This window comes from Etheostoma cragini, chromosome 14, assembly GCF_013103735.1.
Source record: "Etheostoma cragini isolate CJK2018 chromosome 14, CSU_Ecrag_1.0, whole genome shotgun sequence".
NCBI classification, from domain to species: Eukaryota; Metazoa; Chordata; class Actinopteri; order Perciformes; family Percidae; genus Etheostoma; species Etheostoma cragini.
The window spans coordinates 408,328-418,267 of NC_048420.1; the positions used below are offsets into that span (position 1 = coordinate 408,328).

The 9,940-nt window shown below is 44.1% G+C and overlaps 1 protein-coding gene and 1 long non-coding RNA gene across 2 annotated transcripts in view; one reads left to right on the plus strand and one right to left on the minus strand.

Moving 5' to 3' along the window:
* Window positions 1-1,591, plus strand: part of LOC117956701 — a 28,507-nt gene extending 26,916 nt beyond the window's left edge. The window contains exon 6 of the long non-coding RNA XR_004659340.1: window positions 1,580-1,591. This is a non-coding gene — a long non-coding RNA (uncharacterized LOC117956701). The remainder of the gene's footprint in view (window positions 1-1,579) is intronic.
* A 3,703-nt stretch (window positions 1,592-5,294) lies between these two features.
* cited4a (Cbp/p300-interacting transactivator, with Glu/Asp-rich carboxy-terminal domain, 4a) lies at window positions 5,295-8,917 on the minus strand. Its single transcript, XM_034891911.1, has 2 exons — window positions 8,634-8,917; window positions 5,295-6,586 (listed from the first exon to the last, which is right to left on the minus strand). The coding sequence occupies exon 2, from the start codon at window positions 6,571-6,573 to the stop codon at window positions 5,848-5,850; it is 726 nt and encodes a 241-aa protein (XP_034747802.1). The 5' UTR covers window positions 6,574-6,586; window positions 8,634-8,917; the 3' UTR covers window positions 5,295-5,847.
* Between the last annotated feature and the right edge of the window lie 1,023 nt (window positions 8,918-9,940).

Below are 9,940 nucleotides of genomic sequence, written 5' to 3' on the forward strand. Positions count from 1 at the left end.
TATAATGGGCCGAGGCGAGCCGAGGCGGGCCGAGGCGAGCCGAGGCAAGCTGTTACCAGCAGTGGAAAAACGCCACTAGTTACCTATCATCCCTCATTATAGCATATGCATATTCTAATGGCTGAACTTGGACTTGGTTTCTGCATACAATGGGCCAAGCTTCACAAACTGTGCCAGTAGGAAGCAAATTATATAATGTGTCCACTTTGTAGTGTCTTTCTGATGTAGTTTGCATATTCTCTCTCTGTTTGTGTAGATTTTCCTTTGGGTGTTCCCAATTCCCTAGCCTGACGTGGTCATAGTAGGAGTCCAGTCAGAATATGAGTCTGATTCTGCTCCATTGGGTGCAGAAAATTGGAAAGAAAGTTCCTCTGCTCTCAACTGGACTGACCTCCAACCAATCCGAGCAACGGAGTATGTGACATATGGTGAGCTTTTGCCGAATCCTGTAGGAAGGACGGGAAAATCATCTTTCACATCGCGGTTCTCTGTTCCTCTTTAAAAACGAATGCGCTGTTGATCTGCACTATAACAGACGCGATTGGAATTGATATGTATCTGTTATATCATTTACAATATATATGATATATGTATAATTCTTTATGGCTGTCCTTTTAAAAAAAAAAAAGTTAATTGATGCTCAAAGACACAAGTACACAAAACATCATATACTGTCATGGTACGACAATAGTATTTGTTGTAAACAAATCCAAGTTGATGAACCACTGAAACCATTTTGGAAACATTATTTTAAGTTACAAAAAGTTCTCCGGGGTTGCTTTAATGAAGAGTACGGTGTAGACCTGATCTATATAAAAAATTGTTTTTGTTACTGTTGAACATCATTGTGCTGTAAAAATGAAGCAACACTTTTGGAAATGGTGATATGTTACCAGAAAACACTGAATTACAAGGCTGTAAAGAATAGTATACTATTGCAGACGTAGATACTACCGTTTTAACTACTATGTTTTATTTTAGTCAGTCATCAAGTAAAGTGGACCAGTCTAAAGCATGAAATATCAGGGCTGAAATTAGTCCCACCCTGCATGGTATTCCACTATGTTATCATTTGCCATCACTCCAAAATGGTTACTCTTGGCTCCAATGGCCATTGTTCAGAAAACAGTCGGCTTAATACCAAAACTCTTTTTATTTATCTTAAGCCTAATTCACATGTGAACTTCTGTTTCAAACACGTTGCACACAACAGGAGATATCCTGTGTCAGACGCATTCTCCTTTACTGGGAATACTTAATTTGACCGTTCCGTTGCCATCTTTATGTAAATGACCCTTCTTCTTCACTCTTGAGTGTTTTTCTTCTTCTGGTTACGCTTGAGTTGATAGTAACGTCATCAATTGTGAATTCTCACACTTTGGGCTCAATGAGACATTGCCCAGACTGCATAAGGGAGTGTTTGATGTCCGTTCCAACTGATTCATATACAGTATGTTAGGTAATGTCTGAATAGTTTCAGGGTTGCAGTGCATTTGAGAAAGGGGCTCTAGTAAGCTGCACTGCAAGCTGCACCGAAGTCGCAAGTGTTGTTACAGTAAGTGGTGCATTCTCCTCACAGCAGGAAACAGGTGTGAGACACCAGAGCAGCCCCTAGGAACATAGACAGTTAAAGAAATGGACCAACAGACCCTGTTGTTCTGGACGGAGACCAGTGAAGTCATAGACAGTTAAAGAAATGGACCAACAGACCCTGTTGTTCTGGACAGAGACCATTGAAGTCATAGACAGTTAAAGAAATGGACCAACAGACCCTGTTGTTCTGGATGGAGACCAGTGAAGTCATAGACAGTTAAAGAAATGGACCAACAGACCCTGTTGTTCTGGACGGAGACCAGTGAAGTCATAGACAGTTAAAGAAATGGACCAACTGACCCTGTTGTTCTGGACGGAGACCAGTGAAGTCAATGTTGTGGGGGGGGAGAGAGACACAGCCTTTTGGTTATGGCTTAGCCATCTAAAGTGCCCCCCCCACACACACACACACTCACACACACCAATGTTTGCCACCGTGCTCTGCTGCAGGTTTGCTCTCCTGATTGTCTATGTCCCAGACTCAGTTTAAAAAAACCTCCATTAAAAACTGCTCAAGGACAAAATGCTGCCTTGACTCACGTCATGTAGAGCAGCGTGAGTATTTCAGGTCTCCTTAATGTGACTTTACTGCACAGCTAATTAGAATTTTAATGAGACCGCTTTCATATTTACCCCAATAAATCCCCACAGAAATGTTCTTCTAATGGTAAAACTAAACTCCTAGCTGGCAGCGGTGGAAGAAGTATTCAGAGCCTTTACCTGAGTACAAGTACTAATCCCACACTATGAAAATACTCTGTTACAAGTAAAAGTCGTGCATTGGAAATGTTACTTAAGTAAAATGAAGTAATGATAGGAAATGGACTTCCAAGTTTTAAAAGTAAAAGGACAAAAATCCTCCCGTTGTAGAAAGAGTGAAGGATGCAACCAGCTGTGTGTTTCTGGTCTCATCAGCTGAGCTCCACTTTTATATTGTTGCTAGGTTACTTTATAATAAACATCAGATTTATAATCTACATGTGTTCTGTGTGCAGAAATCTTCATGTGAAAAGTTACTAGTGACTAAAGTAACTAGTAACTAAAGCTGTCAGATGAATGTAGAGGAGTAAATAGTAGAATATTTCTCTCTGAAATGTAGCGGAGTAGCAGCAGAAAGTGACATGGAAAGAAAAGACTTAAGTATAGTAAAAGTACCTCAACATTTGTAGAGTACTTGAAAAAACAAGACAGTAGGCAGATATTGTACATGTGTTTCATCACAGTAAATATTAAGATAAAAATTAGAATACAGCCGCTGTTATTCATAACTAATCAGCACATGACTTCACTGCTGTCACTATGCCATGTTTTTCAAAGGTCAAATATTCTATTTATAATACACACAACGAAGTTGAAAACATGTTTGTGGGTCCAGTGTTGTGTTGACAGACTGCTGACTCACGACCGTTCAGGATAACAAGTTTGTACTTTGCTCTTGTGTTTGCTCATCTCTCCTTTTGGCTGTCTCGGAGAAACAAGAGAACACAACTAGAATAGGATGACTGGACATCATCTCAAGGCCTCGGTGGTCCAGACTGCTACATTATAGCAACATTAAAGTACTATCCATGTATCAAGTCCGGACATGGAGGACTCGAGTCGCCATTCTCTGTAAACCCGAGGATTTCTGAAATCGGACAGGAGCATTGATGTGATAGGACTCGACAGTTAGATGAAGTTTCTGACTACTTGTATGTGTATTATGCGGGGATAAAGTACTTGAGTCCTGAACTCGGACTTGAGTTGCTAGTCTTTGGACTCGTCACTCGACTCAGACACAAGCTCAGGTAATGCTGACTCGAACCGGACTCGACTCGGACTCTTCTTTGGTGACTCGGACTGGAACCCTAAGGACTCGAGACCTGACTGGGTCGGCGTCTCGACCACAACGCTGCAACGTCTCGGGCTGTGCGCTGGATGACGGGCTAATCACTGGACGAACAACGGAAAGGTTTCTTTAAATAAATATTTTATTTGAAAATAAATACATTTTCTCAAAATAGAATCAATAACATTACAAAAGCTTTGGGGGAAGGGGGAAAGAAGTAGGGGTGGGGGTGGGGGAGGGGGTGTTGAATAGTGAGTGATGTGTAATTTGGAACAAGGAGTACAATCTCACACGTTTATCTACCATCTGAAGACAAGTTCCCACAATGTGTTGGACTGTACATTCTCAGCTGCTTTGTGGGAAAGCGTTTGCTTTGACATGCAGTCTACTTGGTCTTAAAGCTTCAGGCCCCGCACCCAGAAACCAACGGTGTACTCGTACTGTATCTACACACTCGTTGGTTAAAAAAAAGAAAAGCAGAATATAATCTCTTGTCAACACATCAAAATCAGCCACTGATTTACATTTACATCTGACAATGTTTCTTGGAAAAGTACCTTAAATGTGTCTGGATCAACTTCACCTCTAGTCTACAGTACAAAGATACAATACACAAGAAGGCTGCGCTTATTGATATAGCGGTAATAAGAGGCCAGAAGCGTTGTCCGGCTGCAGTTTGCCAGGCAAGAAGGGAAACAGAGCGTGAGCCGGATGGCAAAATGTCTGCCTTTTCCAGCAGGGTTCCAATGCCCGTTGTTGGAGTGGAGAGCTTGGGAGGTGGCAGCTCTCCAGAGAGACAGTCAGGGACAGCGGCACCGTTGTACTGGAACAGATTAACACAGTGCACTCGCCCAGCCCTGACCCCCTCATGACAGCTCCACAAATAGCATTACGAGTGCAGGAAGTTCTCTCCCAACCAGCCTGCAGCGGCCCAGCAGCAGCCTCGCACAAACCTAATTACCAGCTGCGCAAAAAAAAGAAAACAAACACCACGGAGCATATCCGTTTTTTATCATTATTGAGTCATTGGAGAATGTGCAAGCCGACCTCAATTAAGACTAGCGTGTGAGAACACGTCATTTAAATCTAATCAGAAGAAAAGTAGCAGAGTAAGCTGATCTATGGCAAAAACAACAACTTTGCAAGCTTTGTGCTCCTCGCTCCTCCTGCCGAGTGAAATCAATGCCACAGGTAGCAGATTTAAATAATGATTAAACTAAGTGCTGCCAGGGAGTGCTGTGTCCACACATCCAAATCTCTCACCCCTCTCCCCCCCCCGCTCAGCCTCCAATCGTGTTCAGCACACAAGGCCGTGGTTGGTAGGGAGGAGGAGGCCATTCAATGGGTTTTAAATGCCTCACTGCACTGACCACACACAGACACACACTAACAACCCACGGATGCAAATTCTGCAATCACGCACTTCTTTCTTTATTTAAACTAACCCTGTGTTAGAAAAAAATCCCACCTCAGGTCTTCACCCTCTGACGGCGTTTTTTTCTGTTGTTTGGCTTTCCTTGGAGGCCACAGTTATGGCGTTTCTCATAGGTACTAGTGTTTCTCCCTCCATAAGCAGCTCTACGAAGCAGTAACCCAAAATGTGTTCTCTCGGAGTACAGAGACCTTCAAGTCATTTACTAGTGACTATGGGTAAATGCTTTGTTTAAGCCGACACTCTAAGCAAACTTACTAGTTAACTAGAGGGGGAACAGGTGTGATTCATTTAATGACTGCAGATTTAAATGGGAGTCAGGATAATGACGCTGAAAGCTGAAGAATCAATGTAGCACATCTCCCCCCATCACGTCACCCAGGAATGCTGCACAACCTTGCTCTCCTGCTCTTCAAAGAAATGTGTACTTTTTTTTGTTGATGTAGGAACTCAGTTTTGAAGAGCCAGCCTTCAAAATGCATGTCAGAAAGAAAACCACGTGTTCTTAATCCCTTCATCCTTGTATGAACAAATTCGGAGGACTACCTTTTATAAATTTGTAAAACGCCTGCTACTTAGAAAGATTTTGGGATGCCACAGGATCAAGCAGACCCAGATGGATAGTCTTCCCAGGCCTTCCCCCATTGTTTGTTAAGTTTACAATCATCCTAAAGCCTTGACAATGCAGGCACATGTGCTGAGGACCAGATGGGTACAGACAGAGCCCCCCTGCATCAGGATGCTTGATTTGACCAAAGACGACAGCTCCGGCTCAAAGTAAGTTAACCCGGTGCTTTCGCTGCGTTTTCTCTCTTCACAATTTTTTTATTAACTCACAGGCCGTGTAAAGGTATTCTACACACTGTCAAATACACAGAAACACCCAAACAGAACAGAGAGATTGTCTCCTCTCGCTGTGCTACTGTGACCACTCAGTCATTCTTTGGGGTGGGGGGGTGGTGTCCAGTCCAAACCTTCCCGACAAACGCTTTGCTCAGCAGCTCACCGTGCTCGGCTGCTGTTTGCACACAAAGTCCGATATGAAGTCAAACTCATTCTGTCCCAGGAAGAGCTCGGGCAGCTCCTGAATGCGGTCCAACCCAAGCTCCAGCACTAGTGAAGTCAGGACCTCTTCGTCGATCAGATCCATGTCCATGCCGTTTAGTCCCAAAGGGCCGCCGATGTGCTGCATGCCTGAGAGCTGGGCCGGACCCACCCGATACTGGGCACCGTTGGGCATATGGTGGCCGTTGGCTGAGACCAGCGGGTGTCCATGATACTGAGTGTTGAGTTTCTGCAGGTGCATACTGGCCATAAGCTGCTGAGAGGTGAGGTTACCAGGGAGATACTGCTGGGGGTGTCCACCCTGCTGCTGCTGCTGCTGCTGCTGCTGCTGCTGGGGGTGCATGGGGTGGTGGTGCTGCTGCTGCTGCTGCTGCTGCTGCGGACCCTGGCCATTGTACATCATGTTTCCAGACATCATCTGGTGGTGGTGGTTGGCCATGGGAACCCCGTTCACAGGGCCGGCCATCCCGCCGGCTCCCACCATGCTCTGCCTATGTCTCATGGCAGCCTCCATGCTGTTCTGAGGGTTCCTGCCGTAGTGCATCACCTGGCCGTTGGGCAGAGTGCGCATGCCGGGCTGGCCGTTGTGCTGCGGAGGTCCGCTCATGCCCATCCTGAAGCCGTGGGTCATGGGCATCATCATGTGTTCAGCCATGGCCTCTATCGCCCTGAGAAACATATAACACATCAGATTAGATGCTCTTTTATACGACCCTTTGTCATTACAACCTAAACACAATTAAATACACAGAATTTATAGAGGCAATCCACCAATTTGCATTAGAAGTTTAGTTAACTCCTCACAAGGAGTGCTACTCAGCCTGTTGAATGCCTTTTGTGGCTCAGGAAAGTGTGAAAGAAAAACACGGACTTATGGCCAAAAAACATTATCAAATATATTTTTATATATATATATATATATATTTTTTTTTTTTTAAGTTTTGGGACAATTTACTATTATCTTCTAATTTTTCCCTAAAAGACAGCCTAAAACATGACTGAAACATTTGCTTTTGGACTCTGTGTATACGAGTTCAGAAAGAATAATAAAGACCTGCAGCACCTGCCAGGCTGTGATTGTTATACATTAAAATACAAGCTGCTTGACCTAAGTGGAGAATCCACATTAATAAAATGAATTCCTTTGCTCCTGTTTGTGTTTATTGAAGGAGCATATGTGATATTTCCAGCCAGCTAGTGTTAGCTACCCAGCAGCACTGTTCCATGGACTCCTTTATTCTCATAGATGCAGGGTTCGATTCAGATAGCAGAGCCACCTACTGCAGTGGTTTTTGCTCTAGGTTTTTTAAACTTAAAATAAGGTTTCCAAAATCATTTCAGTGGTTCATTAACTCGTCGGAATGAAAAATAAGAATAATGGTAATGTTAACCGTAAGGGACAATTCCACTCCCAACCTGTAGAAGGAACGAAGAGGAAAGGTGCTTTGGTGCCTACAGTAAAGGTGCTGGTTGACAATTAGCTAATGCTAATGCTAATGTAATTCTTGGTGGGTAACATACGATTATGACACCATTCATTACACAAAGTTGTTTTTAGTGTGATTGTTTTGACCATGGTTAACAACTCTGGGCTGACCCACAAATTCATCAGTAACGTTAACTGTATGGATAGTCTACTATTGGATTTTGACCCCTTATTGAGACTAAAAATCCTGATATCTCAGTCTCTGGTTCCATAAAGAGTCTTTTGGGTCCACTTCATTTCATAGCAGAGCAATGCTGAATTACTGGAGTCCCCCTTTGAAACACTATGATGAGAACAAGCCCCGTGTCTCTGCTGCAGCTCTCCTTCCTCCTCCAGCTTCTCTCTCTCTATTTGAACGCCCCCAGCCACCTCGGAAGTGTCCATCTCAAAGCCCCAAAAGGACACCATCCGAGACTTCCCGCTGGACATCTCACCGACGAGGGAGGGCAGCAATACCCTTGCAGCCAAAAAGGACGCAGGGGAATGCTTGTCCAGACCACACACACCTCTCCCCCTCAAACACACACAGCACACGGCCCCTGTCTTCACACAGTCATTACAAAAGACCATCAACTAAAAGACAACCTCCACATGAGAAAACAGAGACCCGTCCAAGCTGAAACTGGAATTCTGCTGTCAACGTGATTGGCTGGTTAACAGTGATGGCAATATTTGATCCACTAATGGGATTATCATGAAAAGACATCCAGCTGGAGCGAGCAATCGAATAAATGTCTCCTTCTGTCTGGGAAAAACAAAGAGTGGAGGCTTTCAAATCCCCCCAAACTGAACTCTGCTGGTGCCCCTGGTTGCTTGTGCTAATTCAAGCCTTTTTAGTGCTGATAAAACAAGACGACACTTTCCCCAAAAGCCCAAATCCTCCTTCAAATCCTTCCCTTGTGTTACCTAATTATGCTCTGTAATAATCTGTGGAGCTCCGGTGCAGATCTGGAGAACCATTCAGCCAAATGCCACTTTGGAAACAGATAGTCTGAGGGAGGATAAGAACTGCTGACATTATTACACAAGCATGAAACCCGCTTTATCCTCGGGGATCATCATTCGATGCCACAAATATAGCAGGCAATAACGCTGCAATAAGCAATGTAACAAGGTGGACTCGGATCATGTCCTCAGCGGGTTTTTATTCAAATCTTAAAGAATCAGCCGTACAAAGGGAAAGTGCAGCCCCTCTACCTGTTTGGTGGGTAACAGAAGACGACACCTACCCGATGGATTAATGTCGAGTCCGTCCGTACGGAGAAGTGGGATCAATGCCGGGCTTGTTCCTCCAGCTGATGCTCGGGCTACATGCAGCCCTGCGGCGGATGCAAACTCTAGTGCGTCTCGGCAGTCGGAGTAGTTTGTTTTCTGGGTCAACTCGGGGATTATATGCATCTATAAAGCACAGGAGAGAGGGGGGGGGGAGAGAGAGAGGAGGAGCTACCGTCCTCTCCGTCTCCTTTGTTGCCATTGGTCCTCCCCCTTAATCACTGTGCAAAGAAACCTTCACTAACTACCTCCGCGGATCCAGCGGAGCAGCGGAGCCGCGCTCAGCCGAGCCGCGCTCTGCGTGTCCCGGGAACATTTCCCCCCAGCAGCCTCCCTCATCCTGGCTCTGTAATCCGTGATGATCCACGCGCTCTTACAGAGCAGCTGGGAAGGGTTTTCTAGAGTGCAGGAACATCATATAGTCACACCATTCTATTATCTTAACCAGCTGAGTGAATCTGCATTGTGTGTGTGTGTGTGTGTATAAATATATAGCCTTGTAGGGCTGCCTCCTAATCGGTTGTTTTGATCTCCCATCCCAGAATGCTATGTGGACTAGACAGACCTGGCTATGTGAGACTACAATATTGAGACAGCCTTAACCAAAGTGTTGTTGTAGCCTGCAACTTGGCTTATTGATCACCAATGATGCTTCATTGCAAGTCTAAGACAGAAGGGTGTTATTAGTGAGCGTATAGCTGCAGAGACATGCAGAGGTGTCACCTTCAACGGTAGTGAATGGGAGATAGATTGAATACTCGTCGGGTGGAAGTGAATGTCCCAACAAAAATCCATAAAAGGTATAAAAGAAACAACTTCAAGGATCGAAAAACAAAACAATTGCCAGTGAACATAATCCATTTAGCAATTACGCTCCCCTCAACATGTATAGGCAAATATACGCCTCGCTGTAGTATTATGTTGTTGTAGAAGACAGGATTGCACAAGCCTACTAGGACCCAAAACCACAAACTGGATGACATCAGTATTCCCGATAAACAAAAAACAAGTGACAGAATGGTGTGATATTACCCAAGAGGACTTTCTAGATATGTCTTGGTAATTTTTACAGAAATTACAATTTACAAATGCTCATGATCATATACTAATAATATAGATAGCATTTTATTTTTATGGGGGTTTTCTAAATAGTACCAACTATTTTTTTTTTTTAGCTTAGTTCATTCTCACGGATTTAAAGAAATACTATGTTATTTTTGGAAGCAAAAATCAAAAGTTGAATTCAGAAGCACTAAAGTGCCCC